Consider the following 14,050-nt stretch of genomic DNA (forward strand, 5'->3'; position numbering starts at 1 on the left):
CTGTAATGGGGAGACATGGTGGGATCTGCTGGGAAGGGCAGAATTGGTCTTCCCTGAAATGTCTCTTGTAGGATATGTCCCTGACCAGTATATCGTCTCAACAATACGGATTGTGACGGGAAAGGGACGATCTGATCGTCTCCAGGTCAGACACACGGGAACATCACAGCATGTGGAGAACACGAATCATTCTCTATATCCATGAGAGGAAACCGGAGCGGATACAGCGCCGCTAACCTGGAAATCTGCAGATTCCTGTGTGGGATGTAAGAGACCAATGATCGCTCAACACAAGCAGATTTCCCGATATCGGTCCTGGGACCAGGTGTTATATGAAGACAAAAGACGGAAAAAAGCGGGAACCGTAAACGTGTTACCATTGGAAACATTAGCTCCTCCCTCTGCTGATTGGCTGAACACAGGACGGTTGGGGGTTTGAATTTCCCGCCGCTTCTAAATGTAATGACGTCACTTACACTGTAAAAAGAATCCAGATTAGGCTCTAGATCAACTCCACCACAAATGGCTCCTGTTACCTGAGAAACGAGAGTAATGAACTAATAAACGAGACCCCAGAATGCCGAGATCTGTGCAGCAAGGAGTTAAATAAGAAGTCCCTGAATACACATCAACTCGCTGAGCAATGCCCAGATTATTCCTGAGATTTTCTCACCATCTCCCTCGTCACCAGGCGCAGAGCCCCGGGCGGAGCGAGCAGACACCTCGGGGAGACGGGAGAGGACACCGGAGCAGTGTGGGTGGCTCTTATAGTGAGGGTGTGGGTGGCTCTTAGAAGAGCCTTTGGGGTGAGGAGCGGAGCACGGAGCCGATCACTTGGCGCTGGTGTACTTGGTGACGGCCTTGGTGCCCTCGGACACGGCGTGCTTGGCCAGCTCTCCGGGCAGCAGCAGGCGCACGGCGGTCTGGATCTCCCGGGAGGTGATGGTGGAGCGCTTGTTGTAGTGAGCCAGGCGGGAGGCTTCCCCTGCGATGCGCTCGAAGATGTCGTTGACGAAGGAGTTCATGATGCCCATGGCCTTGGAGGAGATGCCAGTGTCGGGGTGGACCTGCTTCAGCACCTTGTACACGTAGATGGCGTAGCTCTCCTTCCTGCTCTTCCTCCGCTTCTTGCCGTCTTTCTTCTGAGTCTTAGTCACGGCTTTCTTGGAGCCCTTCTTGGGCGCAGGCGCAGACTTGGCGGGATCAGGCATGATAACAACAAACCGGTCTCAGTACAAGTAAGAAGAATAATGATCCTGCGCCTCCAAGAGCGGCGGAATTTATAGCCCGGCCATGCAGATGAGCACTGCTGTCAGACCGCCGTTCTATTGGGTGATGAAGTCATGTGACCAACAAGAACGTTAGACCACTGCAGCTGATTGGTGGTTTCCCAAATCATTGCTTCATCTTTGCAGCGGGGATGCTGTATAGCGATGTAAAACCCTGTATAATGCTCTATACATCTAAATAGTGCTGTGAAGCTCCATATACCGCAGTGCACCCTCATATAGCGCTGTATGTGTTCATGTTCTATTTACCCTTCATAGTGCTGTTATTCATCTGAATAGTGCAGAGTACCCCCATATACTGCAACCTACTGACAAATGACTGTGCCACATTATGCAGGCAGTTACAGTACAGCGCCCGACATGTTACACTCCGTATAGTGCAGTAATATCTCCAGATGGTGCTGGAAACCCCAGCTAGTCAGCTGTGCCAGGACTGCAAACCCTGTGAATTCAGTGAGATGTTTCGGTAGTAGCCGCACCCAGTTTTCTAGGAAGAGCCGGCTTCCCTCAGGAGCTGTGTCCCCTGTATAAACTGCACTTATCCCTCCTGTGTGTGATCTCAGTAACATGAAGCCGGATCAGTCACTTCAGCCACGAATCTCTGCTCTGTGGTGACCGCAGTACAGTGGAGCACGGATCGTGTATAGTGACCTCTATATACCGCCTGGTGCAGTGTGAACCATCAGTGTGATCAGCGGTGCGGCTCTTAGGAGGAGGATGTGGGGGCTCTTAGAAGAGCCTTTGAGTGTGTGGACAGATGTGGAGGAGCGGAGTTTACAGTCCTGGCACAGCAGACTAGCCGCTTCCTGGATCTACGAGGAAACGGCCATTATCTGTCCCAATCACTGCACAAAGTCCTCCTTCAATAAGGGCTAATTTCCAGCTATCTGCAGATTATTCCGAGGCTGAGTTCTGCGAGCGACACTCAATTTGCACTGACAGTCTGGCGGGTGAGGGGTCAATCCCTGTCAGTGTTTCTCCTCCGCTCCATCTGCACAGGAGGCGGCTCCTCACTCACCCGCGTATTATCCTGTGCAGATCCCCTGTGGTGTCCGCGCTGATCCTATCACAGCCTGACTGAGACAAGTCTCCTATGTTCTGCCCGGAGCCTGATGTGACGCTGCCGGGTCTCGGGTGGGGGAAGTCGCCGCTTCTATAAAGCGAGTGAGTAGTGGGGGTCAGCACACACGGACACTAAGGAGTTAATGGGGGCGGATGTTCCTGTATCTGGGATTGGTCGGCGCCTGTGGATGTATCTCGCTCATTGGCTGATTACAGATCCGTTGCTGGTTTTGAATTTCCCGCTCAATCGCTTTTCTTTGTCCGTCGGATTATTACCGGCCCCTCTGCTGGAGCGGCGATCGCTGTGTATACCGGTGGGAGCAGCTCTACCCCGCTGATAATACCGGGTCCTGTCCTCCCAACTGTCTGCCCCCAAACACGGGGATCAGTCGCCATTATTATTCTGAGGAGGTTATAATAGTCTTCAGAGGCGACATCCATCCGACACATTAGTGTCCAGGACTTGGTCATCACACAGGAGCCTCCGTACCCGGTACACAGGGCGTCCATCTATCCAGCTGCCTCTTACAGCCACATTCCCTGTACACGGATCTGATCAGGAAATTATCACTGCGGCCCAGTGCGGATATATATCCCCCATGAATCCATGTTATCTTTGTAGGTCAATGAGAAGAAACCGCATCACCCGAAGTCCGCGGTGAAAGACGGGGGAGCAGACACGGCCCCAGTATGTCAGGACCCGGGAGCATACAACTAGCACGTCCCAGGCTGAGGCCGGTACTACAGGCAGCCGCACAGGGGATATTTTGCCCTGCAGAGACGCTGAGCCGGATACTAATCAATCAGCGCCCAATAAGAACAGGATCTTAAATGTCTAGACAGAATATTAACCTACATTTGGAAACCGCCCGGAACACCCCCTGATTAGAGCTGTAGAGAGATCTGCTTCCAATAAGCCTTTCCACGTCAGGATATCCTTCGGAAACTGAATGTGTGGGAATATGGTTAAAGAGACCCTACTCCCAGATCATACACACACGGAATCCGTCGGGTACAAAACAGGATTTGCAAATAGGTCTCACAACCAAAAGCAGCGACAGAACCATCCGCCCAAAAACGGCATCAGAGGACGTTACCGAACTGCGGATCAGGGTCAGAATTACCATTCCCCACAATTATTTGGCCGATGGAAGTTTTCGACTATTCAGTATTCGGAGCGTAAATTCGGCACCGATGAGTGTTCTACTAACATTACAGCGACATCACCACAGCAGAGAAATGAGATCCTAGCAGTCAGGTGCAGCCTCTCACTTAGAAGATGTGGGTGGCTCTGAAAAGAGCCTTTGGGTTGTGAAGACAGAAGAGAACACAATTAACCTCCGAAGCCGTAGAGAGTGCGGCCCTGGCGCTTGAGCGCGTACACCACGTCCATGGCGGTGACGGTCTTCCTCTTGGCGTGCTCGGTGTAGGTGACGGCGTCACGGATCACGTTCTCCAGGAAGACTTTCAGGACACCGCGAGTCTCCTCATAGATGAGGCCGGAGATGCGCTTGACGCCTCCTCTGCGAGCTAGACGGCGGATGGCAGGCTTGGTGATGCCCTGGATGTTATCACGGAGCACCTTCCTGTGCCGTTTGGCGCCGCCCTTCCCGAGACCTTTTCCTCCTTTGCCGCGACCAGACATTTTCTGCAGTTAATGAGCAAAAACTGATTCCTGAGCCTCAGGGACTGCACCTTTATATGGAGGGAGAATGGACCAGAGAGAGAACTGCAGAGATGACGCACTTCCGGGACGGGGCTTACAGAATCTACATTAGCTCCTCCCTTTCTCTGCTGATTGGCTAAATACTAAACTGTAGGGAAGTTTGATTTTCCCGCTCATTGCTCAGTTTCTGCAATTATCTTTCCAGCTTCTATTATGTGTAATTTCCTTCCCTTATGATTGAGGGTATCCTAAATATTGTCATTACTGTTCCAGATCATGGTGGATCATATCTTCCACAACAGATGATGCCCCCAGTTACCCTCCACACAGTATGATGCCTCCTACACAGTAAGATACCCACACAGCAGGATGTCCCCACAGTTACTGTGTGGGGGTATAATACCCCCAGTAACTCCCCAAACAGTATGATGCCCTAAGTCCCCCCCACACACACACACACACACACTTTGATGCACCCACAGTTATCCCCTATACAATGTAACATAGTAACATAGTTAGTAAGGCCGAAAAAATACATTTGTCCTTCCAGTTCAGCCTATATTCCATCATAATAAATCCCCAGATCTACGTCCTTCTACAGAACCTAATAATTGTATGATACAATATTGTTCTGCTCCAGGAAGACATCCAGGCCTCTCTTGAACCCCTCGACTGAGTTCGCCATCACCACCTCCTCAGGCAAGCAATTCCAGATTCTCACTGCCCTAACAGTAAAGAATCCTCTTCTATGTTGGTGGAAAAACCTTCTCTCTTCCAGACGCAAAGAATGCCCCCTTGTGCCCGTCACCTTCCTTGGTATAAACAGATCCTCAGCGAGATATTTGTATTGTCCCCTTATATACTTATACATGGTTATTAGATCGCCCCGTCTTTTTTCTAGACTAAATAATCCTAATTTCGCTAACCTATCTGGGTATTGTAGTTCTCCCATTCCCTTTATTAATTTTGTTGGCCTCCTTTGTACTCTCTCTAGTTCCATTATATCCTTCCTGTGGATGTGATACCCCCAGAGCGTCCCAACCTCAGCGTAATGCAATGATAGACATTTGTTCATTTTCTGATGAAGAACTTCCATAAATGGAAATTTGGAAGGACGAAAGAAGCAAGTGAAATTAGAAGAGATTTCCCATCACTTAATCACCAGATGATGGTACTTCATTTATGCCGTTACCTCATGTACCAATTACAACCCAGAAAGACATTTTTATGCATTTTTTTTTATATAAAATATCATGCTTTAATGCAAAATTACAGGAACCTGCTCATAATTGTAAAGTACAAATTAGTTTGTTGGTGTTTTTTTTTAATTCATTGCTTTAATGTAAAAACTGTACAGGCAGCAAGAGGGTTAAACACCAGTGTAACTGAAAAATAATCCTTACTACATCGCCCTCTATAGTGCCAGAGGCATTTACCTTATACATTCGAGTATAATCTGAGATTTGCAGCCATTTTTTTTAGGCTGAAAGTGCCCCTCTCGTCTTATACTGGAGTCATTGTACCAGGGGGTCGGCGGCTGGCACATCATACTCACCTCATACTGGCGCGGTCTCTGCTTCTCAGATAGTCTCTGGCGCCTGCATCTCTTCCTGTAATGAGTGGTACCACGTGACCACTAAACAAAGTAATGAATACATACGTGGCTCCACTCCCACAGGCGTGGAGCGCATATTCATTACTTTAATGAGCGGTACCATGACGAACACAGGAACAAGTTGCCGGCACCAGAGACCATCGGAGAAGCAGGGACTTGCAGAGACGCTGCCAGGAGGGTGAGTATGACGGGGGAGGGTGAGCCATGCATATTCACCTGTTCCGACGCGTATCCGGGGGAGATTGCTAGTAGAAATTTTGCAATTAGCTCCTATCTCCTCCCTTTCGTCTGATTGGTTGAGCACAGAACGGTTGGAGATTTTGAATTTTCCACTTATTGTGCTCTTCTTTTCCCGCTTCTCTATTCTTCTCATCTCAGCGTCGCTTAGATCTGTTGGTTATTTTGATTTTTACTTCCATTGTAGTTTCGGTTGTTATTTTCCAGCTTGTTATAAAGTAGAATAAAAAATACATTTTAAGGACACTGATCTACAGATAACTCATCTGATCCCCGGCAGTCACTCATCATTACACGTGGTGCCCGACTGGTGGCCATTACCGGTCACTGCAGAGCAGGGAGCTGTATGTAACCAGACCCCCGGCGGCACCAGCCACAGATAAGATGAGAAAACTCAAATATATGATAATTACAACCTAAAGCCGCAAGACTGCAGAGGCGGCACTAGGACCCCATTTACGTCTGCGCTGTACAGAAACCGCGCCTCCACCACCAAAGACCCGGGCTGTGCACAGCGCACACTTTACCCTGTCCTTATAAAACGTCAGTCATGTAATTGATGTCGCACTTTTGGACTTGGTGAGAATAAAGGATGCGCGGAGCGGTAACTGGAATATCGCGGATCACCTACAATATCGGACACAGCAGCCGGCTATTACCTTTCCTGACCGCGCTCCGTATATGGAGAATACGCGCAGAAGAGAGACCGTTCAGGACTCGGCTCATTTGTGGGAGGATTTGGTGGCTCTGAAAAGAGCCTTTGTGTTGTGGTCGCAGCCGGGGCAGATCTAAGCTCTCTCCCCACGGATCCGGCGGGCCAGCTGGATGTCTTTGGGCATGATGGTGACCCTCTTGGCGTGGATGGCGCACAGGTTGGTGTCCTCGAACAACCCCACCAGATAAGCCTCGCTGGCCTCCTGCAGGGCCATGACGGCCGAACTCTGGAAACGCAGATCGGTCTTGAAGTCCTGGGCGATCTCCCTCACCAGGCGCTGGAAGGGAAGCTTACGGATCAGCAGCTCGGTGGATTTCTGATAGCGGCGGATCTCACGGAGAGCGACTGTTCCTGGCCGGTAACGATGCGGCTTCTTCACTCCACCAGTGGCGGGAGCGCTCTTCCTGGCGGCCTTTGTGGCCAGCTGCTTGCGGGGAGCTTTCCCTCCGGTGGATTTACGAGCGGTCTGCTTTGTTCTTGCCATGGCTCCGTATAGACGTGGCGGGCACAGATGTGATGAGAGGAGCGGCGGGAGCAGGGTATTTATGCTCCGGTGCGCGTCCTCATTGGTCTCTGGGAAACACGCCCCCTGCGCTCCACTGGTTCTTTCATGAAAAAAGAGGCCAATAAGGGTTGATTTGTTTGACCAGTCATTGTTTTATTCCCGCCCAGTAACCCCGCCCCCTGAAGTCCCCGCCTCTTCCGTGATGCGTCTGTCCTCAGATCACTCATTTGCCGCTGCTGGAGCAGCTGATGTATCTGCGTTGAAATGTCCCCGTGTATAGCGCTGTACAGTGCAGCTCCCGCATTATCGTCAGATCACACCAACCCCCCATCCTGAGACTGCGCCCAGCATCAGTTATATTAAAAACATTACAAGTAGGAAAACTGATCATACAGCTCTGCGGGGAGGAGGTGGTGGCACTGATCATACAGCTCTGCGGGGGAGAAGGTGGTGGCACTGATCATACAGCTCTGCGGGGTGGAGGTGATTTCTCTGATCATACAGCTCTGCAGGGAGGAGTAGGTGGTGGCACTGATGATACAGCTCTGCGGGGAGGAGGTGGTGGCACTGATCATACAGCTCTGCGGGGAGGAGGAGGTGGCACTGATCATACAGCTCTGCGGGGAGGAGGTGGTGGCACTGATCATACAGCTCTGCGGGGAGGAGGTGGTGGCACTGATCATACAGCTCTGCGGGGAGGAGGTGGTGGCACTGATCGTACAGCTCTGCGGGGAGGAGGTGGTGGCACTGATCATACAGCTCTGCAGGGAGGAGGTGGTGGCACTGATCATACAGCTCTGCGGGGAGAAGGTGTTGGCACTGATCATACAGCTCTCCGGGGAGGAGGTGATTTCTCTGATCATACAGCTCTGCAGGGAGGAGGAGGTTATGGCTCTGATCATACAGGTCTGAGGGGAGTAGGTGGTGGCTCTGATCATACAGCTCTGCGGGGAGAGGGTGGTGGCACTGATCATACAGCTCTGCGGGGAGGAGGTGATGGCTCTGATCCTACAGCTCTGCGGGGAGAATGTGGTGGCTCTGATCATACAGCTCTGCAGGGAGGAGGTGGTGGCACTGATCATACAGCTCTGCGGGGAGGAGGTGGTGGCACTGATCATACAGCTCTGCGGGGAGGAGGTGGTGGCACTGATCATACAGCTCTGCGGGGAGGAGGTGGTGGCACTGATCATACAGCTCTGCGGGGAGGAGGTGATTTCTCTGATCATACAGCTCTGCAGGGAGGAGGTGGTGGCTCTGATCATACAGCTCTGCGGGGAGGAGGTGGTGGCTCTGATCATACAGCTCTGCGGGGAGGAGGTGGTGGTACTGATCATACAGCTGTGCGGGGAGGAGGTGATTTCTCTGATCATACAGCTCTGCAGGGAGGAGGTGGTGGCTCTGATCATACAGCTCTGCGGGGAGGAGGTGGTGGCTCTGATCATACAGCTCTGCGGGGAGGAGGAGGTGGCACTGATCATACAGCTCTGCGGGGAGGAGGTGGTGGCACTGATCATACAGCTCTGCGGGGAGGAGGTGGTGGCACTGATCATACAGCTCTGCGGGGAGGAGGTGGTGGCACTGATCATACAGCTCTGCGGGGAGGAGGAGCTGGCTCTGATCATACAGCTCTGCGGGGTGGAGGTGATTTCTCTGATCATACAGCTCTGCGGGGAGGAGGAGGTGGCACTGATCATACAGCTCTGCGGGGAGGAGGTGGTGGCACTGATCATACAGCTCTGCGGGGAGGAGGTGGTGGCTCTGATCATGCTGCTCTGCGGGGAGGAGGTGGTGGTACTGATCATACAGCTGTGCGGGGAGGAGGTGATTTCTCTGATCATACAGCTCTGCAGGGAGGAGGTGGTGGCTCTGATCATACAGCTCTGCGGGGAGGAGGTGGTGGCACTGATCATACAGCTCTGCGGGGAGGAGGTGGTGGCACTGATCATACAGCTCTGCGGGGAGGAGGTGGTGGCACTGATTATACAGCTCTGCGGGGAGAGGGTGGTGGCTCTGATCATACAGCTCTGCGGGGAGGAGGTGGTGGCTCTGATCATACAGCTCTGCGGGGTGGAGGTGATTTCTCTGATCATACAGCTCTGCGGGGTGGAGGTGGTGGCACTGATTATACAGCTCTGCGGGGAGGAAGTGGTGGCTCTGATCATACAGCTCTGCGGGGGAGAAGGTGGTGGCACTGATCATACAGCTCTGCGGGGTGGAGGTGATTTCTCTGATCATACAGCTCTGCAGGGAGGAGTAGGTGGTGGCACTGATGATACAGCTCTGCGGGGAGGAGGTGGTGGCACTGATCATACAGCTCTGCGGGGTGGAGGTGATTTCTCTGATCATACAGCTCTGCGGGGAGGAGGAGGTGGCACTGATCATACAGCTCTGCGGGGAGGAGGTGGTGGCACTGATCATACAGCTCTGCGGGGAGGAGGTGGTGGCACTGATCATACAGCTCTGCGGGGAGGAGGTGGTGGCACTGATTATACAGCTCTGCGGGGAGAGGGTGGTGGCTCTGGTCATACAGCTCTGCGGGGAGGAGGTGGTGGCTCTGATCATACAGCTCTGCGGGGTGGAGGTGATTTCTCTGATCATACAGCTCTGCGGGGTGGAGGTGGTGGCACTGATTATACAGCTCTGCGGGGAGGAAGTGGTGGCTCTGATCATACAGCTCTGCGGGGGAGAAGGTGGTGGCACTGATCATACAGCTCTGCGGGGTGGAGGTGGTGGCACTGATCATACAGCTCTGCGGGGAGGAGGTGATTTCTCTGATCATACAGCTCTGCAGGGAGGAGTAGGTGGTGGCACTGATGATACAGCTCTGCGGGGAGGAGGTGGTGGCACTGATCATACAGCTCTGCGGGGTGGAGGTGATTTCTCTGATCATACAGCTCTGCAGGGAGGAGTAGGTGGTGGCACTGATGATACAGCTCTGCGGGGAGGAGGTGGTGGCACTGATCATACAGCTCTGCGGGGAGGAGGTGGTGGCACTGATCATACAGCTCTGCGGGGAGGAGGAGGTGGCACTGATCATACAGCTCTGCGGGGAGGAGGTGGTGGCACTGATCATACAGCTCTGCAGGGAGGAGGTGGTGGCACTGATCATACAGCTCTGCGGGGAGAAGGTGTTGGCACTGATCATACAGCTCTCCGGGGAGGAGGTGATTTCTCTGATCATACAGCTCTGCAGGGAGGAGGAGGTTATGGCTCTGATCATACAGGTCTGAGGGGAGTAGGTGGTGGCTCTGATCATACAGCTCTGCGGGGAGAGGGTGGTGGCACTGATCATACAGCTCTGCGGGGAGGAGGTGATGGCTCTGATCCTACAACTCTGCGGGGAGAATGTGGTGGCTCTGATCATACAGCTCTGCGGGGAGAAGGTGGTGGCACTGATCATACGGCTCTCCGGGGAGGAGGTGATTTCTCTGATCATACAGCTCTGCAGGGAGGAGGTGGTGGCTCTGATCATACAGCTCTGCGGAGAGGAGGTGGTGGCTCTGATCATGCAGCTCTGCGGGGAGGAGGTGGTGGCACTGATCATACAGCTCTGCGGGGAGGAGGTGGTGGTACTGATCATACAGCTCTGCGGGGAGGAGGTGGTGGCTCTGATCATACAGCTCTGCGGGGAGGAGGTGGTGGTACTGATCATACAGCTGTGCGGGGAGGAGGTGATTTCTCTGATCATACAGCTCTGCAGGGAGGAGGTGGTGTCTCTGATCATACAGCTCTGCGGGGAGGAGGTGGTGGCTCTGATCATACAGCTCTGCGGGGAGGAGGAGGTGGCACTGATCATACAGCTCTGCGGGGAGGAGGTGGTGGTACTGATCATACAGCTGTGCGGGGAGGAGGTGATTTCTCTGATCATACAGCTCTGCAGGGAGGAGGTGGTGTCTCTGATCATACAGCTCTGCGGGGAGGAGGTGGTGGCTCTGATCATACAGCTCTGCGGGGAGGAGGAGGTGGCACTGATCATACAGCTCTGCGGGGAGGAGGTGGTGGCACTGATCATACAGCTCTGCGGGGAGGAGGAGGTGGCTCTGATCATACAGCTCTGCGGGGAGGAGGTGGTGGCACTGATCATACAGCTCTGCGGGGAGGAGGTGGTGGCACTGATCATACAGCTCTGCAGGGAGGAGGTGGTGGCACTGATCATACAGCTCTGCGGGGAGAAGGTGTTGGCACTGATCATACAGCTCTCCGGGGAGGAGGTGATTTCTCTGATCATACAGCTCTGCAGGGAGGAGGAGGTTATGGCTCTGATCATACAGGTCTGAGGGGAGTAGGTGGTGGCTCTGATCATACAGCTCTGCGGGGAGAGGGTGGTGGCACTGATCATACAGCTCTGCGGGGAGGAGGTGATGGCTCTGATCCTACAGCTCTGCGGGGAGAATGTGGTGGCTCTGATCATACAGCTCTGCGGGGAGAAGGTGGTGGCACTGATCATACGGCTCTCCGGGGAGGAGGTGATTTCTCTGATCATACAGCTCTGCAGGGAGGAGGTGGTGGCTCTGATCATACAGCTCTGCGGAGAGGAGGTGGTGGCTCTGATCATGCAGCTCTGCGGGGAGGAGGTGGTGGCACTGATCATACAGCTCTGCGGGGAGGAGGTGGTGGTACTGATCATACAGCTCTGCGGGGAGGAGGTGGTGGCTCTGATCATACAGCTCTGCGGGGAGGAGGTGGTGGTACTGATCATACAGCTGTGCGGGGAGGAGGTGATTTCTCTGATCATACAGCTCTGCGGGGAGGAGGAGGTGGCACTGATCATACAGCTCTGCGGGGAGGAGGTGGTGGCACTGATCATACAGCTCTGCGGGGAGGAGGTGGTGGCACTGATCATACAGCTCTGCGGGGAGGAGGTGGTGGCACTGATCATACAGCTCTGCGGGGAGGAGGAGGTGGCACTGATCATACAGCTCTGCGGGGAGGAGGTGGTGGCACTGATCATACAGCTCTGCGGGGAGGAGGTGGTGGCACTGATCATACAGCTCTGCGGGGAGTGGGTGATGGCACTGATCATACAGCTCTGCGGGGAGGAGGTGGTGGCACTGATCATACAGCTCTGCGGGGAGGAGGTGGTGGCACTGATCATACAGCTCTGCGGGGAGGAGGTGGTGGCACTGATCATACAGCTCTGCGGGGAGGAGGTGGTGGCACTGATCATACAGCTCTGCGGGGAGAGGGTGGTGGCACTGATCATACAGCTCTGCGGGGAGGAAGTGGTGGCACTGATCATACAGCTCTGCGGGGAGGAGGTAGTGGCACTGATCATACAGCTCTGCGGGGAGGAGGTGGTGGCACTGATCATACAGCTCTGCGGGGAGGAGGTGGTGGCACTGATCATACAGCTCTGCGGGGAGGAGTTGGTGGCACTGATCATACAGCTCTGCGGGGAGGAGGTGGTGGCACTGATCATACAGCTCTGCGGGGAGGAGGTGGTGGCACTGATCATACAGCTCTGCGGGGAGGAGGTAGTGGCACTGATCATACAGCTCTGCGGGGAGGAGGTGGTGGCTCTTATAAGAGCCTTTGTGGTAACAGAACAGGGGCTGCAGCTTATTTCTTAGCCGCGGGCTTCTTGGCTTTCGCAGCCTTCTTAGCCGGACTCTTGGCGGGTTTGGCCGCCTTCTTAGCCGGACTCTTCGTCACCTTCTTGGGCTTGGGAGCGGCTTTCGGCTTCTTGGGGCTCTTGGCCGCTTTCTTGGCCGCTGCGGGCTTCTTGGCCTTTTTCGGGCTCTTCTTGGCCGCAGTCGGAGCCTTCTTGGGCTTCTTCGGAGATTTGGCGGCTTTCTTGGCAGCAGCGGGTTTCTTAGGTTTGGCCGCAGCTGCTGGCTTCGTCTTGGCCACTTTGTCCTTCGTCTCCTGCTTCTTGTTCAGCTTGAAGGACCCGGAGGCGCCGCTGCCTTTCACCTGGAGGAGGGCGCCCTTGGTGACCAGAGCCTTGACGGCCAGCTTCAGGCGGCTGTTGTTCTTCTCTACATCGTATCCTCCAGCAGACAGAGCCTTCTTCAGGGCGGCCAGAGACACCCCGCTGCGCTCCTTGGAGGCGGACACGGCTTTCACGATCAGCTCGGAGACGCTGGGGCCGGAGGGTTTATTGCTCTTCTTGGCAGCAGATTTCTTCGGCTGCTTCTTGGATTTGGCGGCCGGTTCTGCGGGAGGGGGAGCGGCGGCTGGCGCGGTCTCTGCCATCATGTGCTGCTGACGCAAAATGAAAATATTTCCTGATAGGAAGGAAAACACTGAGGCCGGAGCTGGAGGCGCCTGTTATATGTACAGGCTTACTGCGCACTGATTGGCTGCTGAGCAGCACCGTCCTGAGCTTCTATTGGCTGACACTGGACACAGGCCCCGCCCCCTCCCAGCTGAGTCCGAGTGAAGCTCCGCTCTCCCCTTGTGCTTCCCTGCCCGGGATAAAAGCCCTTTACCGGCTAACACCGGACAGCAGAGCGCGATTCCTCCGTCGCCTCCCCTTCTCCAACATCTCCACCGGCCATTTGTAGCCGTCACTAGCAGAGATGCCGGGAAAGAGCGGAGAGGAAATCCCGGGATCATCGCCGCCGTCCTCCCGATCTGCACCTCACTGTGTATCCGGGGAGATAAATCTGCTGCGGGAGCTCGTTCCTCCTATTCCCGGCTCCTGTCACCATCACAGGGATCTTTACTCCTATGTCTATCGCACAGGAAGCTGATTGTACGATGTGGGGACGAGCTGGAGCTGCTGACAACCCAGAAGGGTAACACAGGCGACGGCCTCCGCTGACTGCCACCTCCCTGACCTGTGGTGTCACTGTACCCCGTATGTGCAGAGGATTGGGGGGACACGTGTTCCACACCAGTAGATGATCCACATCGGTGGCTGATTGCAATCACCTGCCTGATATCGTGTCTTACCCAGTGTGAAGCTGTGACCGCTGCGGCCTGTCATGGTGCGAAGAGCTCTGATGAGGCGACAGCT

General features: G+C 54.2%; 3 protein-coding genes across 3 annotated transcripts; all 3 read right to left on the bottom strand.

The window, feature by feature from the left end:
* Positions 1-830: 830 nt before the first annotated feature.
* On the bottom strand, positions 831-1,211 carry LOC138653697 (histone H2B 1.1-like). The gene has a single exon (XM_069743304.1). It carries the CDS (start codon positions 1,209-1,211, stop codon positions 831-833), a length of 381 nt encoding a protein of 126 aa, XP_069599405.1.
* A 5,397-nt stretch (positions 1,212-6,608) lies between these two features.
* LOC138653680 (histone H3) lies at positions 6,609-7,098 on the bottom strand. The gene has a single exon (XM_069743286.1). It carries the CDS (start codon positions 7,066-7,068, stop codon positions 6,658-6,660), a length of 411 nt encoding a protein of 136 aa, XP_069599387.1. The 5' UTR covers positions 7,069-7,098; the 3' UTR covers positions 6,609-6,657.
* A 5,527-nt stretch (positions 7,099-12,625) lies between these two features.
* On the bottom strand, positions 12,626-13,330 carry LOC138653679 (histone H1C-like). Its single transcript, XM_069743285.1, has one exon. The coding sequence runs from the start codon at positions 13,285-13,287 to the stop codon at positions 12,649-12,651; it is 639 nt and encodes a 212-aa protein (XP_069599386.1). The 5' UTR covers positions 13,288-13,330; the 3' UTR covers positions 12,626-12,648.
* Positions 13,331-14,050: the final 720 nt, after the last annotated feature.

This window comes from Ranitomeya imitator, unplaced genomic scaffold, assembly GCF_032444005.1.
Source record: "Ranitomeya imitator isolate aRanImi1 unplaced genomic scaffold, aRanImi1.pri SCAFFOLD_325, whole genome shotgun sequence".
Taxonomy (NCBI): domain Eukaryota; kingdom Metazoa; phylum Chordata; class Amphibia; order Anura; family Dendrobatidae; genus Ranitomeya; species Ranitomeya imitator.